This window comes from Bombina bombina, chromosome 4 (genome assembly GCF_027579735.1).
Source record: "Bombina bombina isolate aBomBom1 chromosome 4, aBomBom1.pri, whole genome shotgun sequence".
In the NCBI taxonomy this organism is placed as follows: Eukaryota; Metazoa; Chordata; class Amphibia; order Anura; family Bombinatoridae; genus Bombina; species Bombina bombina.
The window spans coordinates 373287615-373309573 of record NC_069502.1 but is presented as its reverse complement, the minus strand read 5'-3'; the positions used below and the strand labels follow the sequence as shown (position 1 = coordinate 373309573).

The window sequence follows — 21959 nt, the reverse complement described above, 5'->3', positions numbered from 1 at the left end:
TTTGTTTGGTAGAACGAATAGTCATGTGGAAATTCGTTTGGACAATCGAATGTTGATAAGAATGAAAAACCATAAAAATTTGGTAACCGAATGTTATTTCTGGTTCTCGAATGTTACTTTTGTTTTTGAATGTAACATTTGATTTAACAAATACTTTTTAGAAGTTCAATAGTTCATGTGGTAGCAAATTTAGTAAATTGATACATAGCCCTCGATTTATCAAGCTGAAGCAGACGGGCATACATATTCACCCCTGTCCGTCCCAGCTCGCCTCTGTCGGCAGCAATCCTCTGCTGGAATTTACAGTTGCATGCAATCCCCCCTCCTGCCCACGCACAGCCAATCAAGTGCGGGCAGGACCTGTCAATCTCCCCGGTCAGATGAGACTGGGGAGTTTGAAATTCTCCACCTTAAAGATGGAGAAGAGTCTAGGAAGCAGCGGTCTGATGACCACTGCTTGATAAATACTGACTGCAGGTTCTCTTGTGAGAACCTGCAGTTGTATAAGGGCGAGCAGCTTGATAAATCGAGCCCACAATAGATACAAATATATCAATTTGAAGGTTTCATAATTCGAATATTACATTTTAAAAAAAAACATTAGAAATACTTTTACAAATACATCTATTCAAATTTTTCAAATTTGAATATTGTATAATTCAAATTTAATTATTAGAAAAATTTGAATAGAATATTACTTTTAAAGAAAGCATTGGAAATACAATTACAGTGAAACGAATGTTAGAATGTTGTACAATCAAAATTCGAAACAAACGAATGTGTTAAAATTTGTTTCATTTTACGAATGTTGCAAAACATTTACCCATCCCTTAACTTATTCAGTTACATTAATATAACCCTCCATATTTATGTTTCCTCATCACAAGAAAAAAAACTGAGGTAAGCTTTGCATAATTAAAGTAACTGGCATTAATATAGTATTCGTAAAATGAATTGTATGGTATCTGCTGACCCAGTATTATTTTATAAACTCGTCCTCCCTCTGAGTTTGTGAAGTACCATGAAACAAAGAGATAAACTAACATAATGTGTTTTCATATTTTTAGGTACAGATTGGTACCAGATGTTCATTTCCCCGAGCCACTAAATGATGCACTGGCAGCTACAAAGTACTTCATACGGCCAGAAGTTCTTGCAAAGTATTCTGTTGATCCAGACAGAATCGCAGTGTCTGGGGACAGTGCAGGAGGAAACCTGGCTGCTGCGGTGTGTCAGCAGGTAATTATGTTTTTTTATCTCCACAAGAAAGTACTATCCAATAGGGGATTAAAAAAAAAAAAAAAAAAAAAAAAAAGATCACTAGTTTTTATAGCATAGACATTTAGATTGTTTTGTGCGCCATTATGAAATGTCCAAAGCAAATGTGGTCATGGAATGATTTTTAGGCACAAATCATTGACAGTGTACACTAATTTTCATATAACTGCATGTAATAGATGCTACTATAAAGAAGAACATGCACAGATGCTGATCTAAAAATCCAATATAAAACCTTTTAAAAACTTACTTCGAAGCTCCCAGTTTAGCACTGTTGATGAGTTTAGGCTGGGACACCCGATTAAAGGTGCTGAGAAAGCAGGAAAAGCAGACACTACCCGCCTTCCCTGCATATGAAAAGACAGATTATACAAACAGGAGTAGCAGAAATCTGCAGACCGGGGTCTACATCTAATACTTTGGGGCTTGGTTACGAGTCTCAAAATCAGCACAATGTTATTAAAAAATAAGCAAAACTTTAAATTGTTACAGAAACATTCCCAGATAGGCTATATAAATGGATCATTTACAAAACATTTATGCAGGAAAAATCTAGTGTACAATGTCCCTTGGATAAAAGGACTGAACTGCTTTTTTCAATAGCGTAATAATAGATGATTTTTACATTTACTATTTGAGCAGCTCCTTTACCTGTCTACTCCTCGTGCCAATGAAAGGCTTTCTAAATTTAAAATGTAATGCCCTATAAAATCTGTGTTCTCTCCAGTGCCTATTTAGGCCTAGATTACAAGTTGAGCGCTATCGTTAGCACAAGGAGTGTAAATGTGATTGCAAGATTGCGGAGTTCTTTACGCTCAAATCTTTTATTACAAGTGGCACACTGTTAAAATTACCACAAGTTTGTTTGCATGAACTAGCGGCAATATACGCTCCCCATTTCTATGGGTAGCATTGAGCAGTAATGTGCGCTTGTATTACAAGATTAAAGTAAATGCAATTGCACAAACGCAATCGCATTTACCGCTCAAACTTTTCATGAAACCTGAGTTTGTCTGGATGAAGCAGTTGCACTAAACTACACTATGAACCCCTAAACTGCCACCCCCCACATTGCAAACTAACTTTCTACACTATTAACCCCTAAACTGCCAGCCCCCCACATTACAAAGTCTCCACTACACTATTAACTCCTAAACCTCCAGCCCCCCCCCCCAATGCAAAGTAACCCACTAACATCTAAACCCCCTAAGTTATAGACTAAGGGACAGTCTACACTGATAATAAACTTAAATATTTTAAATTATTGCACCCCAAGTATCCTCTTTCATCCTGGAGAGCTTATCACATCTGAGACTATTCTGTGTAAAATTTGGAATGTTTTACTGCGTTCTTTGGACCGAAATGGCCGCCAAACTCCTCCCACTGCTTGCCTAAGCAAAGCTAAACGAATATACCATCCAATCAAAATCACCTCACTCGTAAGTTTCTAGCAGCGTTCAATCCAAATTGTGCATGTGTAATAGAAGTGCACATCTGGAACTTTTGTGTGACAGTAAGAATGCACACTGTTATATGGGGCAGTTTCCTCGGACATTGCAGCTAATAATGTACTGTGAACCCTTTAGGATTTTTCACTGATTATTTCAACAAATAATATTAAATATTGCAATAAATAATCCAGACATACTGCAACAGCTTAACTTGCTACGTATGGAGTACTATACTATGCTATTATCTGTCCCTGTATTAATTCCCCTGCCTTTCCGGTACGCATCTAATAAATAGAAGGAAGTACACGTGCAACTACGCTCCTACTACGTCACACCCATGAACCATGCCAAACCATGGATGAGCATTTAGGAAAAAAAATAACACGTTGGAGTAGAAGGAGGGAGGGAGATGTTTGGCAGCCATTTTGGTCCAGAGAACTTGACAAACTATTTCAAATTTTACTCTCAGCTGTGACAAGCGCTCCAGGATGAAAGAGGATACTCAAGTGGCACTTGAAATATGTAAGTTGATTACCAGTGTAGACTGTCCCTTTTAGTAACATTTCTAAATAACAGAAAATGTTTTAATGTTGCAAAGTATTACACTTCCCCCACCTGGTTACTTCATAATGCCACCCAGCTAGCAACAATTTCTGTAGATAAGCCTTAAAAATGGTAAAAAAAAAAAAAAAAAATTGTTTTTGCACTTTTCCTGTAATTTACTCTTGTAGGTTTTCTAAGGTCACTGTGAGGATGAAGGGCCCCTGCACATTACAAAGTGATTGCTTAATCATTGCAGGTCCTCATTTACATATCTCTCTAACTACCATAGCAGTGAAGAGAAGATAAATATACTTTGGCTGCATAGTAACATACTGAAATTTTAAAAGTGTTTAATACTATGCATAGATAAAATTGAAGTAATGCCCCTTTAATCCTAGACTCTAAGTCATTTAATAGATGAGAAAGAAAGCCTTAAAGGGACACTAAATCACACAAAAATAAAAACTAAACTTAACACAAGGGGTACACTGGCTTATGTCATTAATATCGTAAAACTCCTCTCATATTTTATAATGGTTTTAATAAATTAGTAAAGATGACTACTGTCAGGATCTTACGGTTATCTACTCGGACATGAATACCTAATGGCAGGATACATTTGCTGCTTATCAGTCATCAGTCTGATCATATCAGACAGGTCAGTTCTTCATTTAAATGCTGGCAATTCACATCTGAATAAGAATAATAATTTACATACAGTAGACCTCTGTTGTGGTCCTTATAAACCTCATTGGCTGCAGGTATCATGAAATATGTAAAATAGAAGTATTGTAATCTTTACAAAATGTTACAAAATTGTACAATTTTGCATAACCATTTAACATGTATTTTCTTTGTATTTAGCTTAGTCTATATTAAATTTCTAATGAGTAAAATGTCTATTATAATACATTATTTTTTTATTAAAAAGGAAAAGAATGTCAAATGTGCCATACTGTAAAAAACACATTAAAAATGACTACATTAGTAGTAGACACAGGTTCTTTGTAGTTAACAAACCAAATGAAATCCTATCTGTGCTATGTCTTGGTCTCTGTCTTCATGCAGATATTGTATGCAGATCTAAAATATAAATAGATGATAATGTAGAAATATATACAAATTTATACTGTACACAGTAGGTGGTTATAAAGTAAATGTATATAAGGGATTAGCAATGTACCTTTATTAATTACTCCACAAAGGTATTCTTAATGGTATTCGATGGCTCTTATATCCTAACTTTATGCCCTGGTAGGGACAATGCCTTTCTGGTGCAGCCTCTGTCCAGCCAGGTGATCCCTCCCTTGGCTCAGTGAATAGTAGATATGGAAAAGAAAAAGAGAAAGGCGCACACACGGCACGATTCAAGTGAAATTTTATTACATAAATACACACACAACATACATTGTTGCACTTACTAGATAGAAGTAAAAACAGCCAGCCAGATACAGTGAGATGATGTTGCTCGAGGGATTTGACAGTAAACAGAGCATCAGTGCCTCCTGACTGTTTGGCAATCAAGGACTGCAAAAGGTATCCGGAAACCTGGCAGAGACTTTGGTCTGCTTACAGGGCAAACCATCTAAGCCCACTATGGTCCTATAGGAGCAACAACATCTCATCTCAATATCTGTATCTGGCTGCCTGTTTTTACTTCTATCTAGTAAGTGCAACAATGTATGTTGCGTGTGTATTTATGTAATAAAATTTCACTTGAATCGTGCCGTGTGTGCGTCTTTCTCTTTTTCTTTTCCATATCTACAGTTTCTTTGTATATAACACAAATTCATTCATTTTAATTTTCGTATGGATCCGGATTTACACTTAATAAAGCAGATTTAGATGCATCAATTCTTTTAAGCAGTTTTGCTTTCCAGATTTTATGAATTAAAATTCCTACAAATGTAATAACTACCTCATTCACTGTTTTGTTTTTCTTTCTAGAACATTTCTTTCTTATGGTGGTGAGAGTCCACAATTCAAAACTGTTGGAAATTCATCACCTGGCCACCAGGAGGAGGCAAAAACACCCTACACCAAGAGCATTAATATCCTTCCTACTTCCCTGACCCCCAGTATTGTCTTTGCCTAGTCAAAGAGCAGGCAAAGATAGAGGTTTCTAGATTTTAATCCCAGAATCCTAAAATTATTTCAGGAAGGCTTTGCTAGCGGTCTATCGGCTAGTACTTAATAGGGCCATCTTTTTTGTATATTGTTTTTTATTTGTTTGCAAAGGCAGCCTGTTCTTCTTGCAGATATTTTAAAGGAATAATCTAGTTAAAATTAAACTTTCATGATTCATATAGAGCATGCAATTTTAAGCAACTTTCTAATTTAATCCTATTATCAATTTTTCTTCATACTCTTGGTATCTATATTTTAATGAAAGTGTAAGAGCCGGGCCATTTTTCGTTCAGCACTTGGGTAGCACTTGCTGATTGGTGGCTACATTTAGACACTAATCAGAAAGTGCTATCCAGGTTCAGAACCAAAAATGGGTTGGCTCCTATGCTTACATTCTTGCTTTTTCAAATAAAGATACCCAGAGAACTAAGCAAAATTGTTAATAGGAATAAATTAGAAAGTTGCTTAAATTTGCCTGCTCTATCTGAATCATGAAAATGTAATTTTGACTAGACTATTCCTTTAAGCATTGATTTTGACCTTGGTCAGAAACAGTCCTGTTATCAAGCTCATTTCTCCACCATGGAATTTGAGTTAGGGTATAAGGGTTTTGCGATTGTCTCCCTTTGCATATAGGCACACTTTGGTCCTACAGTTCTACTGGAAGCTTGGTTTCTATTAGCTGTTTCTTCTGCTTGTAAGTCTCAGAGTTGTCTACTTGTTTATATGATACTCCGTATCTGGTGTTTAATCTAGACAAGGTGGTTTTACGTACTTCAGTCGGACAATATTAAACAGAAGATTGTAGTTCCTTCCTTAAGCGCTAATCCAAAATCTTCTAAAGAGAGGTTATTGTACATTCTGGATGTGGTCAAGGCTACTATAGACTTTCAGCAGTCATTCAGTTTTTTTGTTTTGTTTTCAGGTAATCGTATGGGTCAGAAGGCAACTTCTGTTACTTTAGCTTCACGATTTAAGAGTCTATTTCCCAGGGCTTACTTGGAGGCAGGACCATAGCCACATTTATGTATTACAGCTTGTTCTGTTTTTATTTTTCGGGCCTTCACGACTGAAGCATCAGTAGAACTAATCTTAACATCTGCAACATGGTCTTTGCATACTTTTGCCATTATTTTGATATTTTGTCTCAGCTGAGTCCGCTTTTGCCAGAAAGGTTCTTCAGGCTGTAGTTCCTAGTAAATAGGTGCCTGCCTTTTTTCCTTTTTGTCTCACCATTTTTTTTGTGTGGACTCCACAGCTTGGGTATTAGTTCCCAACAGTAATGAATCATGGACTCTCACCACCATAAAAAAACATAATTTATTATTACCTAATAAATTCCTTTCTTTTTTGGTGATGAGTCTATGAACCCCCAATATTCTAGTTGGCTGCAGTTCTAGTTTGCACCTCTTTAAGCTACTAGCTTATTTACTTCTTCATCCTATACTTGGCTATACGTAATACTGGGAGGGTCAGGGAATTAGGAGCGATATAAAAGCTCTTGGTGTAGGGTGTCTTTGCCTTCTCCTGATGGCCAGGTGATCACTTCCCAACAGTAATGAATCATGGACTCTCACCACCAAGAAAGAAAGACATTTATCAGGTAAGAATACATTTATTTTTTCTTTCCCTTCTGACATTTCTATGTTGTCATAAAAATAACAATTACAGACAAGTCATAGGTAATCGTGTTTAGTATATTGTATATAAGTGTTCTACTAAACATACTGGATTCTGTGAATAAGATAATATTCATACCTAGAGTTCTCTGATGCACAAGACAGTTGTTGCATTGCGTCTCTGGGTTGATGGATTAAGTATGTGTGCCCTTATGTCAACTTTTAATGAACATCCAGACAGGGCTGCTGAAATATGTATATAAACAAAAGTGTTCATGTACAGAAAGTTAAATGAAAACTTCTACCTGTAGTCCAGTATATTAGCACTCAAAGTAGCTTATATGTGTTTGATACTGTAGACACTACAGATTTTCTGCATCTTATTAATTGATGGGCTGTATACATAAAACTCTCCATACCAGGGTGCTTTTTGTTAATTTTGTCTATCAAGTTTGTGTGACTCATTTTTATTTGATTTACAGCTCACCGAAGATAAAAGTTTAAGAACCAAAGTAAAACTCCAAGTCTTAATCTACCCTGTTCTTCAGGTGTTAGATTTCAACACTCCTTCTTATCAACAGAATAAGGATATGCCGATTCTTTCTCGCTTTGTCATGATAAAGTTCTGGTTGGCTTACCTAAATGGGAATCACAAGTTTGTACACTCTATGTTGATCAACAATCATACTTCTCTTGATTTAAGTCAAACCGTTACTTTACGGGAACGCATAAACTGGGATTTATTGCTGCCAACCTCATTTAAAAAGAGCTTCAAACCAGTTTTGCAAAGTATAGGAACTCCAAATATAATTAAGGACTTACCTGTATTACTTGACTTTCGAGCTTCTCCCCTTATAGCACCTAAGGAAGTACTTCAGCTGCTGCCAAAAACTTACATTTTGACCTGTGAGCATGATGTTTTGAGGGATGATGGAGCCATGTATGCCAAACGATTAGAAGAAGCAGGAATTGATGTTACACATGACTACTATGATGACTGCTTTCATGGCTGCATGATATTTGCCACTTGGCCTACCTATTTTTCGGCAGGTGCTCGCACAAGAGATGGGTATATCAAGTGGCTTAGAGACCATCTTTAGAAAAGAAGCTCAGCTCTTGAGCTACTCAACTAACTATTGCAATTGTATTGCTTATTAAAATTATTTTATAACTAAATTGCTTAACTCCTATAACATCAAATATTTGTTTACCACCTTACAAGGAGAATGTATATAAATCTGCTACAGCAGCACTGTCTATGTAATGTATGTGCTTTATTATTGGCCAAGCACATGGAATTTGAAAACTACTAAATATTTATAGCTGGATACCCTTGAATAATAGATTTGCTTCCACTAAGACATTATCAATCCATGTACAAAAAAGTAAAGACCTGATTTAGTCTCTGTGCAGAAACAAGACCATTGTCATTGATACCTATTATTATTTTGTTAACAATGGGTAATAGATGTATGGGCATGTAAGTGGTAAAGATGTATGACTCGACAGTCTGAAACAGGTTGACAAATATATATATATATATATATATATATATATGATATTAAAGTACATAGAAAGCGCTGGTCGCTCAAACATACATAAGTATAAAAGATTAGTTCATAGAGATAAACAAACCACAATGTTTAAACAGGCTTTTCAGAACAGCATCATATTAAATTCATAGGTGTGTATATATGTAATTTACTACATCCACGTTTTGTGTACTCCTATTTGGAAGTGATTTTATGTGCGATATTAATACCTCATGTTGTGGGGTTTTTAAATGTGAGTGTGATGAGAGAAGTTTTTTATTGGGCATTAATTTATTACGTTATCGGCAAATATACACTACAAACGAGGCCCTGATAAAAGCAACAGCAAGGAGGATTCTGTAATACGATAAACTTACCTCATATCGATTGAGGTAAAACAAAGTAAGTGGACACCCAAAGGGGGATATTGAAGAGGACAACATTACATATATACACACACCTTTGAATTTAATATGATGCTTTTCTGAAAAGACTGTTTAAACTTTGTGTTTTTTTAATCTCTTTGAACTAATCTTTTATACTTATGCATGTTTGAGTGACCAGCACTTTCTATGTACTTTATTATCAATTTCTGTTAAAGGAGGATATATATGAGGAGTATCTTTTTTTGCTTTTGGATGAGCTGCAGGTTGCACTTATATGTATAGTAAGGATATATATACACAATTGTTCTTTATTTGTATTTATACCTAGCACCTTTGTATTACATTGTACCATATTTGGAGCGCTCATAGCCGGCTAGTCTGGGAATTCTACTTGTTTCTGTATATATATATATATATATATATATATATATATATATATATATATATATATATATATATATATATATATATATATAATCTCAAAATTTAAGTCTTGCAATATTGAGGAACCAATCCATTCTTTTTTAAGACCCAAATAAAGGACATTCAGAGTAATGTAAATGTTAAGAACCAGGAGTAAATGTATTTGAGATATGGCTACCTGGCTCACTGTATTAGTTACAAATGTAGCTAGAGTGAATAACTACACTCTCTTTGGATTTAATTTATCGTATGTTATGTAAAAAATACATTTCCAGCTACAGTTTTATCTTGATGCAGGGGCGCATCAATGCTAATTTTAGAGTTTCCCTCTTGAAGGGCAGATGTCCACATTTTAGAAGTACAGTTAAATTGAATAAGTTCCAAATACAGAGTGATTGACCTAAATTGTACAAGTGCCTGTTAACATTATGTATGGATATTTCTGTATACTGTACATACGCAGACAACCACATATACATTCTCTGTCTCCTTTAGTACACATTTGCTGCTAGTAGAGTCATATCGCTGTTACAAATTCAAAGTACTGAAACATTATTCTCTGGCTCAGTTAGAAGTGGAGGAGCACATACAAAAGCACTAAAGGGCCACATTGTGTCCCCAGACCTTAGGTTAAAGTGATGGTCCATTTTGATTAATTAGTGCCCTGTTTTTAATAAACCTATTAAAAACAAGGGCACTTTAATTCATCAAAATTGACATTTCACTGTTTTCTTCAAAAACTTACCTTTTAATCCTGGCAGCCGCTCCAGCACTTCCTCCGCACGTTGCAAGCCATCTTCGCGGGTCCAAAATGACGAATCCGGCTTCCTCCAATCACAGCGTTGCATCAGGCCAAGATTCCCCCGGGGGGGAAGCTGTGATTGGAGGAAGCCTGATTTGTCATTTCTGACGTCTGCAGAGGCTTCCGACGGCCGGGGGAATCACTGGAGTGCATTCAGGATTAAAAGGTACGTTTTTGAAGAAAACCGTGAAATGTCAATTTTGATTAATTAAAGGGACAGTACACTGCAAAATTGTTTTTCCATTAATGTATTTTAAATGTCTTGTTATACCAACTGCAGAGTATAAAATATTTGAGAAATTCCATTTCCATGCTTATTTGTGTATATGAAGTAGCTGATTTTGTGCTTTGAAACCACAGCCTATTACAATGGGTTGAACTTAAAGGTGATATCAGATCTCATTATGTTCTAAGTTTGTGTAAACAGATTTGTTTCCTTATCTTTAATTTGTCTGGAACACCAAAGCTTAATATATAGAGAGAACAATGGAAAATTATCATTTTATTACTTAACTATCCTCCATCCCACTGAGAGTGTAATCTCTTCTGCTGGCTGTGTATACTTAGGCTATTCAATAGCCTATGCTCCAGTATTAATTTGTTCAGTATAGGTGGCGATACCACAGGCTAAATCAGCTATTTCAAATGCTGAAATAGGAGTAAAGGAGCTACTTGTAACCAATTTAATACACTCTAGCAGGTTAAAAGGATCATTGGGAATAATTTAAAGGGGAGAATTTTTTTGGGTGAACTGTCCCTTTAAAGTTCCTTGTTTTTAATAGGTTTAATAAAAACCGGCACTAATTCATCAAAATGGACCTTCACTTTAAACCTTGTAATCTTTATGCAACTACTGATATTAGCATGTTTTCTTTTCAAAGTGAAAGAAAATGCAGCATAAGTTATTGGGTGGCATCCAGTAGCTTGTTCATGGTCTCATTCTTAACTCATTAATAGTCATGTCCAAACACCTTGCATATTTGTAATAATGCTAATAAGTGACGTTAAATATGTTATGTTTTTATGTAGGGCTGCAACAACTAATCGGTAAGTTTAATCATAAAAATAGTTGTCAACAAATCTCATTATCAATTAGGTGGTCAGCGATTAGTTGGTCAGTTGCACAGCACCAGCTGCTTTAATTTGATGATCTACTGCAACTAAGATTGTGCAAAAAAAAATTATTTATTTTTTTAATCTTTTTTTCTATCCGATTAATCGGACAATAATCATCCGATTAATCAGATAGAAAAAAATAAATAAATACAAATGTTTGCCCAATACCATGTGCAGGAGTTCATCGGATTGAAGCAGCTGGTGCTGTGCAATTAACCAACTAATCGCTAACCACCTAATTGATAATGAGATTCTTTGACAACTATTTTTATGATCAATCTTACCGATTAGTTGTTGCAGCCCTTTTTTTTATGAGACTGTGACTTGATTATAAATATATTATTATTTCAGCCATCATTATTGGATTTGCAGGTGTGTGTGACGTGTTGGTAATCTTTCCATTAAGACCAAAATATGTCCTAAAAATGCAATTGGACATTTGTCTTTATCACTCTATTTTAAAAGAAAACCAAATACAATTAAAGGCACAAATATATACTTTTATATCTGCCTACATTGTGCTAGAGTACTTCTGTTTCCTACTGCATAATTTTTATGTTTTAAAAGCAAATTGCATTTATATGAGTATATTATTATATTTAAGTTCAATAATTAGCCTATAAGAAAGGCAGTCGTTTCAAAGTTAAAGATTTGTTGAAATCTTGATTATCTGGCTGAAACTAACACTTTTTTATTGTTATTATATGTTTAATATTTATTTTTAAAGAGACATTGTACTTTAATTTTTTTCCCTCTGTTATGTGTGCCTGTTTTACCTGCTGGAGTTGTTAAAATGTTTACAAATAGCACCTTTATCCTTATCTGGTTTTGCCAGTTAAACAACACCACCACCAACAAGGAACAATTAAAGGGACAGTCTACACCAGAATTTTTATTGTTTTAAAAGATAGATAATCCCTTTATTACCCATTCCCCAGTTTTGCATAACCAACAGTTATATTAATATACTTTTAACCTCTGTGATTATCTTGTATTTAAGCCTCTGCAAACTGCCCCTTTGTTTCAGTTCTTTTAACAGACTTTCAGTTTAGCCAATCAGTGCCTGCTCCCAGATAACTTCACGTGCATGAGCACAGTGTTATCTATATAAAATATGTCAACTAACACCCTCTAGTGGTGAAAAACTGTTAAAATGCATTCTGAAAATAGGTGGCCTTCAAGGTCTAAGAAATTAGCATATCAACCTCCTAGGTTAAGCTTTCAACTAAGAATACCAAGAGAACAAAGCAAAATTGGTGCTAAAAGTAAATTGGAAAATTGTTTAAAATGAAATGCTCTATCTGAATCATGAAAGTTTATTTTGGCCTAGACTGTCCCTTTAAGTTCCCAGTGCGGGTGGAAAAGATGTACTTTATTTTTCCTTTTCAAATGCTGTCTCTAAGTATTGGCTATTGTGTAAAGACAGAGAAATAAGGTAAAAAGGCCTTTGAGTTTAGAGAGATATATAATATTAGGAGGTCTGCTATTCAAGCTCAGCTCATTTAAATGGGAATGTTCTTGAGAGCAATGAGTGAAAACAGCTATTTTATATACCAAAGAACATCTTATACTACTCAGCTACTATAAAAAGTCATTGGGAACACATTAAGGGGAAACAATTTTATAGCACAATGTCCCTTTAAGGGCAGGAAACAAACTGGATTGATTGCATATGTCTGTGTAAGAAAGTCTAAATATGAGACATATTAAACAACTGCCTCGGTCCGGGAATTCCTGACCTGTCCTCAGCCATCAAGGATAAATATTGGATAACCCTACCTTAGAGTAAGTTATACCAGAGGTATGTTGTAGAACCTGAAACTCAAGGGCTATTGAATTCTCCATAAAATGTTTAATTATTCATTATATTAAAAAAAAAGTTGTATATTATTTATTTTGCCCCCTTTTCATATAATTTAAGGTTATACATTGTGTGACCCTCCTAGACTCTACCCCTTGATTGTTTGTCGAATAAAGCAGCTCATCTCTATATGTCTCTAACTGGAATCAGCAGAGGATCTTTCTTTTGTATGTATCCCGTTTAAAATATAGCTTATATGCACTATTATACTGTGAAGGACTAAAGATTAAACCTTATATAAAACGTATACATTTTAACTGCAAAATTAGAGTAATATTTCTAAATGTAAGTGGTAATCTACTTTGCTAATATTTAAAGGGATGTTAAACAGTAAATACATGCTAGATATATTAATGTATTCAGAGCAAAGATTAGACAGAGAATAGTATATAGATGCAATTTTTAAAATGATTTTAGTTGTTTATATAGAACATATGAGTGTAACGTTTTAGTTTCTATAAAGTACTTTTAGTTTATATAAAATAATTGGCGTCACCATGTTGAAACTTAGATTTATTTTTTTCTGTCTCTTCAGTTAGCTACAAAACATAAAACAGTCCATAAAAGCAAGTGTGCAAGTAAGGCTAGCCGGGTTTCCATCTATTGTTTACATTAATTGTTCTCAGCAGAAGATACAGAGAAGGGGAAACATAGCTTTTGACATTATAGCACCCATTAATTTATAGAATTGTAGTGAAATTGAGAAAAACTGTAATTTTCAGAGTTAAATTACAGGAAAGAGGACAAAATTAGTTATAATGCACAGTTTAGTACACAGACCTCTTTTTTTTTTTTTTTTGCTCTCAGTATTCTTAGATCCTTCATGGGACACGTGTTATTTTTTTTTTAGTTGCATTTAAAATAGGGAATTTTAAAATGTTTTAGTATATATATATATATCATTTTTTTCACATCTCATCTATCTGGCTGATAATGACAACTCATACATGTACAGTGGCACACCCAACATGCATAGAGCCAATAATATATTTTTAAAAATGTAACATCCATTATTGTTTTCCTTATATATAGATATAATCTATTTTAAAATGCCTTTTTTTTGTTGTAATTTAACTCTGATTTAATGAAAAAGCTCTTATGTCATTCAGCACTAAGAATCCGTTCAGAGGGTTCCACATTATTAAACATAGATTTTATTATTTGATTATCTTGTGATTAGTACTTGCATTAGTTCACCCATATATGATCTTATCAATGAGTAATCTAAAGTGCTCCTAAGTGGAAATGATCTAAAACATCAAGATAATTCAGTGGCATCCTGTATTTTGGTAATAATCCATAATAACCATGATATCATTTTAAAATCAAATTCCCTTTTCAATCTGAAACATACTTGACTACTCATGCATCATTTGCATTTTCCTGTACATTAATATAAAGGAGTTTGCAGGTACAGCTATGTAACTCCAGTACATATTATATGTGTTAGGTAGATGATGGATGATGAAAATAAATGTGTTACAAGAATTAAACTATGTTTTTCATAGTCTTTAATCCTTAAGGCATCACTGGCCTGTAATGCAGCATGAATTATATATATCTTATCCCTATCTTTATATGGAAAACATATCTGACAAAACAACATATTGATCACACCATTGCATTGTGTTTGAGATCACCAGACGTACTGCTACCACCAGTATTGTCCACAAAAAAGTATTCCCTTTACTCTGTTATTAGCTCTGGATTGGTATTTTCAACCACTATGAAAATAAAATAAAAATCTAACGTGCACTGTTTTAGTGATGGACGCATGTGAATCCAGAGCTTTGTACCATGACCATAAAAAACAGGCAATAAGAAACAAGGCAGCAGGAGTCTAATAATAAAGAGGCTTTTTTCATACTGCAAAGTACACAAGACACAGTAGACAGCAATGCTGCAAACACACATGCTCATAGTCAACCGAACCGACATAGGCTCGAGACATTGTATTCAAACATGAGGGGAGCTTTGTTTTGTTTCTTTTTTTAGTGCAGAAGCCTTTCACTTTATATCTTCACTTATGCAATTAGCTGCAATTTTTTCATCTCTGGAAAAAGTGTTGCCAGGAGTGTCACTATTGCACTAATCCTGCATTAAAGGGACATGAAACCCACATTTTTTCTTTCATGATTTAGAAAGAGTATGCAATTTTAAACATCTTTCTAATTTACTTCTATTATCTAATTTGCTTCATTTTCTTGAAATTCTGTGCTGAAAAGCATATCTAGATAGGCTCAGTAGCTGCTGATTGGTAGTTGCACATGGAAGCCTCATGTGATTGGCTCAACCATGTGCATTTCTTTTTCTTCAAATAAGGATATCTAAAAAAATTAAGCAAAATAAATAATAGAAGTAAATTGTAATGTTGTTTAAATTTGTATGTTCTATCTGAATCATGAAAGAAAGATTTTGGGTTTAGTGACCCTTTAAGTGCTCCCCTCGTGATTGGCTCACCCATGTGCATTGCTATTTCTTTAACAAAGGATATCTAAAAAAATAAAGCAAATTAGATAATAGAAGTAAATTGGAATGTTATTTAAAATTGTATTCTCTACCTGAATGATGAAAGAAAATGTTTGGGTTTAGTGTCCCTTTAACAGCAGGTATTATGTACAACATCAGGTAGAGATGGGTCTCTCAAGGAGTAATGTTACAACCACTGTCTGTTACATGCATTGTATCTATATGCATTGTTCTAGGCATCATACTGACGATATATCTATTTGTGTGTAAAACCTTTTGGAATTCAATAAAATGAACAATTTAAATGGTGTTACTAGACTCATTTTATAATTGTAATAACAGAAGCTGCCAGGTGAGGATACTGTTGTCTATTTAAAAACAGCCAATGATGTTTCCATAGAAACATTGCTTATTTAGAGAAGTAGTTTTCAACTTATTTTTTTCCTGTGTAAGACATCTGACTCTCTTCAGAATGTAGAGGAGCAAGCTGTCTAGGTGTTAGTCTCTAATTATTCCAACCTTTTGTCTGAGGGGACAATGAATTGTGATATGTTTAAAAGAGTAATAAAGTATAAGCCCTGAGCAAAAGTAAACCCCCCAAAAAACAACAAAATATGTCTTACTGTAGCCCTAAGATGAATTACTGCAATAAATGAAGTAGTAAAAAAAAGACATTTAACATTTTTTGGTGTACAAACAATACAAATACAATGAGCACTCTTTTATCTGAACTAATGGTACAGTGGATAATATTTAAGCACCCAAAAAATTAATAGTGTTATCTCATTATCAAACAACCTCATAAGTCATATTGAGGTCAAACCACTGTCCTTCAGTGCTTCATTACGGAATTCTGGAAACAAGGACAATGAAGATCCCAGATAATAAAAATAAAATAATGCTGATGTATTTCTGCCTAATTGGATATTTATCAAAGCTGACTGTAGTAAAAAAAAAACTGTTTCTTAAAGGGACAGTTCACCCAAAAACTTTCTCCCCTTTAAATTATTCCCAATGATCCTTTTTACCTGCTAGAGTGTATTAAATTGGTTGCAAGTAGCTCCTTTACACATATTTCAGCATTTGAAATAGCTGATTTAGCTTGTGGTTTCCCAACCTATACTGAAAGTTTTGATACTGGCGTATATGCTATTGACAAGCCTAAGTAAACACAGCCAGCAGAAGAGATTACACCCTCAGTGGGGGGCATGATAGTTAAGTAATAAAATGATAATTTTCCATTGTTCTCTCTATGTATTGAGCTTTGATGTTCCAGACAAATATAAGATAAGGAAGCAAGTCTGTGTACATAAAAGTGATAACATAATGAGATCTGATATTACCTGAAGCTCAACCCACTGTAACAATTTTACAGTGTACTGTCCCTTTAAGTCTATTATAGAGACCAAATAACCTCTGATCTACTAATTAGACAGTACTTTGATAATAGTTTACCTTATTGGTTATATTAAGGTCACATGATCATTGTAATAAATCCAAAAGCAGTTAGATGTGCCGTTTTTAGAACTGCCTTTGGTATGGACTAAGATCTGATGTGGCCATATAGCTGGCATAACTTGACGCACATATGCGCCAACACCGCTCCTTATCATAGAGTCAGCGGTGGTTTATATGACACAAATGAAGTCTTCACTTATACAATACACACCGCTGCCATCTCTCTGAGCAGGTGAGGTGTTTAAATCCTGATGCACTTTTCATGAGGAACATATTTGTGTATGTCACTGACAGTAATACATTTCTAGAAGCATTTTTGCAATATACTTCCATTATCAAAAAATCTAGAAAGCCATTACTGTTTCACCCTTGCACTTTTCAATTTTGACCTTTCTATCTCTTCAACTGTCTTAAAGGGACAGTAAATTCAAACTGAGGCTTTCATGATTTAGATACAGCATGCAATTTTAAACAACTTTCCAATTTACTTCTTTTAGCAACTTGGCTTTGTTCTCTTGGAATGCTTTGTTGAAGGAGCAGTAATGCAGTACTAGATGTTAGCTTAACACATCTGCTAAGCCAATGACAGCTAGCAACCAGTAGAGCATTGCTGCTCCGTCAACAAAGCATACCAAAGGAACACAGCAAAAATGATAATGGAGGTAAATTGGAAAGCTGTGTTAATGCGCCATCTGAATCGTGATAGATTAATTTTTACTTTACTGTCCCTTTTAGTATGCATATTCTGTCTCATTTCTACTATTTCTTTTCCTCCCTCCCTCTTCTAGAACAGTTTATTTTTGGGCTGGAGCCCACAATGAAGCTCTGGGTACACTCTTGGATGTCAAGGATACTTGAGATACCAAAGTATTATAGGAGAGAAAACAAAATGCTAGATCATTTATTTATTGCACAAACGCTTGAACCTAACTACAGTTGCAAAAAAAAGTTTGAACTCTTTGGTATTACTTGGATTTCTGCATTCATTACTCATACAATGTGGTCTGACATTCATTTAAAGTGAATGTAAAGTTTCATGAATAAGTGCCCGGTTTTTAAAAATACTATTAAATACAGGGGCACTTTCATTCATTAAACTTTGCATTGCAGCGTTTTTTTTTTATACCTTTTTGTTTAGCAAACACAGACTGCAATCCTCTGTCTGCAGCTCCTCTGTACCTCAGCAATGACGAAACCGTCTTCCTCCAATCATGGCGTGCACCCCAGAGTGTCCATCTCATGAGGCCACGCTGTGATTGGAGGAAGCTAGTTTCGTCCTTGAAGTGCTAAGAACAAAGGAGCTGCGGGCGGAGGATCGCGGTCTATGTTTGCTAAAGAAAAAGGTACATTTTTAAACGCTGCAATGTAAAGTTTCATGAATGAAAGTGCCCCTGTATATTTAAAAAGCGGTACTCATTCATGAAACTTTACATTATTATTATTATTATCATTTATTTGTCTAGTGCCGCCAAATTCCGTAGCGCTGACATTCACTTTAAGGCCCAATTATATAGAAGTACACTAGGTACCACCTACACTCCACGTATTAAAATCCTTTTGAATTCAGTACTACCTAGGAAGGGGGTAGTATAAGAGGTTGGCGACGTGGGTTGAGTCCAGCGCTCCACTTCACTGTTTTATACAAGGCCCAATTATAGACAAACACAATATAACTAAACTAATAGCACACAAACAGTTGTACTTTTCATATTTTATTGAAGACATTGGGGCCTATTTATCAAGCTGTCAACCGCAAATACGCTGGAATTCCGCAGCGCATTTGTGGCGAGCCTGATTCGCCTTATTTATCAAAGGCTACAGACCGGCAAAAGTAGAATTTTGTGACGTAACATACGATCCACCGGTCAAAGTCCGACACAGATCGATGCTTACGTCATTACAGATCTTCCAAATGCAAATTCGGCACTATCTGACTACTTTTGCTACTTATCAAATTTCTACCAGGTACGCTCGGCACTATTCCGGCCCAGCGTACCTGGTTTTCAATCCGCCGCCCTGGAGGCAGCGGATGCCATAGGAATCAATGGGAGTCTAAAAGCAGCGAAAGCTCATGTTCGCTGTTGCTCGATATCACATTGATTCCTATGGGAGTATAAAGTTACGTTTACACCTAGCACCCTAACATAAACACCGAGTCTAAACAACCCTAATCTGCCGCCCCCTACACCGCCGCCACCTACATTATACTTATTAAACCCTAATCTGCTGCCCACCACCGTCGCCACCACCTACATTATACTTATTAACCCCTAATCTGCCGTCCACAATCTCGCCACCATTATATTAAATTTATTAACCCCTAAATCTAAGTCTAAACCTAACACCTCCTAACTTAAATCTAATTTAAATAAATCTAAATAAAATTACTATCATTAACTACATTATTCCTATTTAAAACTAAATACCTATAAAATAAACCCTAAGATAGCTACAATATAACAGTTACATTGTAGCTAGCTTAGGGTTTATTTTTATTTTACAGGCAAGTTTGTATTTATTTTAACTAGGTAGAATAGTTATTAAATAGTTTATTAACTTTTTAATAACTACCTAGCTAAAATAAAGACAAAAGTACCTGTAAAATAAAACCTGACCTAAGTTACAATTACACCTAACACAACACTACAATTAAATACAATTAAATAAATTACATACAATTAACTAAATTATATACAACTAAAGTACAAAAAACAAACAAACACTAAATTACAGAAAATAAAAAACAAATTACAGAAATTTAAACTAATTACACCTAATCTAATAGCCCTATCAAAATAAATCAAACAAACAAAAAAAAAACGATAGCCTAAACTAAACTACCAATAGCCCTTAAAAGGGCCTTTTGCCCCAAAGTAATCAGCTCTTTTACCTGAAAAAAAATACACACAACCCCCCAACAGTAAAACCCACCACCCACACAACCAAACCCCCCCAAAAAAAACTAACTAAAAAAACCTAAGCTCCCCATTGCCCTGAAAAGGGCATTTAGATGGGCATTGCCCTTAAAAGGGCAGTTAGCGCTTTTGCAGCCTAAAGCCCTAACCTAAAAATAAAACCTACCCAATACACCCTTAAAAAAACCTAACACTAACCCCCTGAAGATCGACTTACAGGGAGACGTCTTCATCCAAGCCAGGCAGAAGTGGTCCTCCAGACGGGCAGAAGTCTTCATCCAAGCCGGGCAGAAGTGGTCCTCCAGACGGCAGAAGTCTTCATCCAGACGGCATCTTCTATCTTTATCCATCCGGCATGGAGCGGGTCCATCTTCAAGACAAGCGACGCTGAGCATCCTCTTTGGCCGATGACTACCTGACGAATGAAGGTTCCTTTAAGTGACGTCATCCAAGATGGCGTCCCTTAGATTCCGATTGGCTGATAGAATTCTATCAGCCAATCGGAATTAAGGTAGAAAAAATCCTATTGGCTAATGCAAAGATAGAAGATGCAGTCTGGGTGTCTATCTATCTTTCTATTGGGTACTTATAGAGGGCAAACTAATCACCCGTGAGGGTCTCAAGGCGCTAAGGGATAGGGGATAGGAGAAAGGGGGGGGGAGGGGGGAGGAGATGAGCATTCAGTCGAAGAGCCAGGTTTTGAGGTCCTTTCTGAACTTTGTAAGGGAGGTGGATTGTCTGAGGTGAAGCGGGAGGGTGTTCCATGTCTTTGCCATCATGTGGGAGATGGATCTTCCACTCGCTGTGGATTTGCTGATGCGGGGGATGACTACGAGTGCTTGGTCGGCCGATCGTAGTTGTCTGGCGGGGGTGTAGAAATTTACACGGTGGGTGAGGTATTCAGGTCCGATGTTGTGTAGGGCCTTGAATGCGTGGGTAAGGAGCTTGAAGGTGATTCTATTTTTGATGGGGAGCCAGTGAAGGTTCCTTAGGTGTTTGGTGATGTGGAATTGGAGGAGGATATCAAGGATGAGTCTGGCTGAGGCGTTCTGGATACGTTGGAGTCTCTTTTGGAGTTTGATGGTGGAGCCAGCATAGTGTGTTGCCGTAGTCTAACCGGCTGCTGACGAGGGCGTGGGTGACTGTTTTCTTGGTTTCGGTAGGGATCTACTTGAAGATTTTTCATAGCAGGTGGAGAATGTGGAAGCATGTTGAGGTGATGGCATTGATTTGTCTGTCCATGGAGAGTGAGGAGTCCAGGATTAAGCCTAGATTTCGTGCGTGGTCGGTTGGGGTTGGAGGGTGACCGAGGGCTGTGGGCTACCAGGAGTTGTCCCATGCAGATTTATTGGGTCTGAGGAGGAGGACTTCGGTTTTGTCTGTGTTCAGTTTGAGCCGGTTGTCCATCCAGGAGGCGACTGCTGTCAGGCCTTCGTGGACATTCTTTTTGGCAGGGGTGGGATCTCGGGTGAGTGAGATGATTAACTGGGTGTCGTTGGCGTAGGAGACGATGTTGAGGTTGTGGCGTCGGACGATGGCGGCAAGAGGGGCCATGTAGATGTTGAAGAGGGTGGGGCTCAGCGAAGAGCCTTGCGGTACACTGCAGTTGACTGGTGTGGGTTTGGAGGAGAAAGGCGGGAGTCTGACTTTCTGGGTCCTGCCCGTGAGGAAGGAGGTGATCCATTCCAGGGCTTTGCTGTGGATGCCGGCATCATGTAGGCGGGTGCAGAGGGTGTTGTGGTCGACAGTATCGAAAGCTGCTGAGAGGTCTAGGAGGATGAGGGTGGCGGTTTCTCCTCGGTCGAGCATGGCGAGGATGTAATCTGTGGAAGCGAGGAGGGCAGTCTTGGTGCTGTGGTTGCTTCTGAAACCAGATTGGGAGTGGTCCAGGATGTGGTTGGCCTCAATGTGGTCAGTACGTTGCAAGTTGATGGACTTTTTTGCACATGGCTAATCTAGTAACACAAATCCAATTAAAC

General features: G+C 36.3%; 2 protein-coding genes across 2 annotated transcripts in view; one reads left to right on the top strand and one right to left on the bottom strand.

Annotated features, from left to right (window-relative positions):
• Positions 1–8437, top strand: part of NCEH1 (neutral cholesterol ester hydrolase 1) — a 44955-nt gene extending 36518 nt beyond the window's left edge. Inside the window, exons 4-5 of the mRNA XM_053710141.1 lie at positions 1068–1239; positions 7501–8437. Coding sequence (XP_053566116.1) covers positions 1068–1239; positions 7501–8118 — 790 coding nt within the window. The 3' untranslated portion in view covers positions 8119–8437. The remainder of the gene's footprint in view (positions 1–1067; positions 1240–7500) is intronic.
• ECT2 (epithelial cell transforming 2) overlaps positions 1–21959 on the bottom strand; it is an 847530-nt gene that overhangs the window by 709256 nt on the left and 116315 nt on the right. The window lies entirely within an intron of this gene.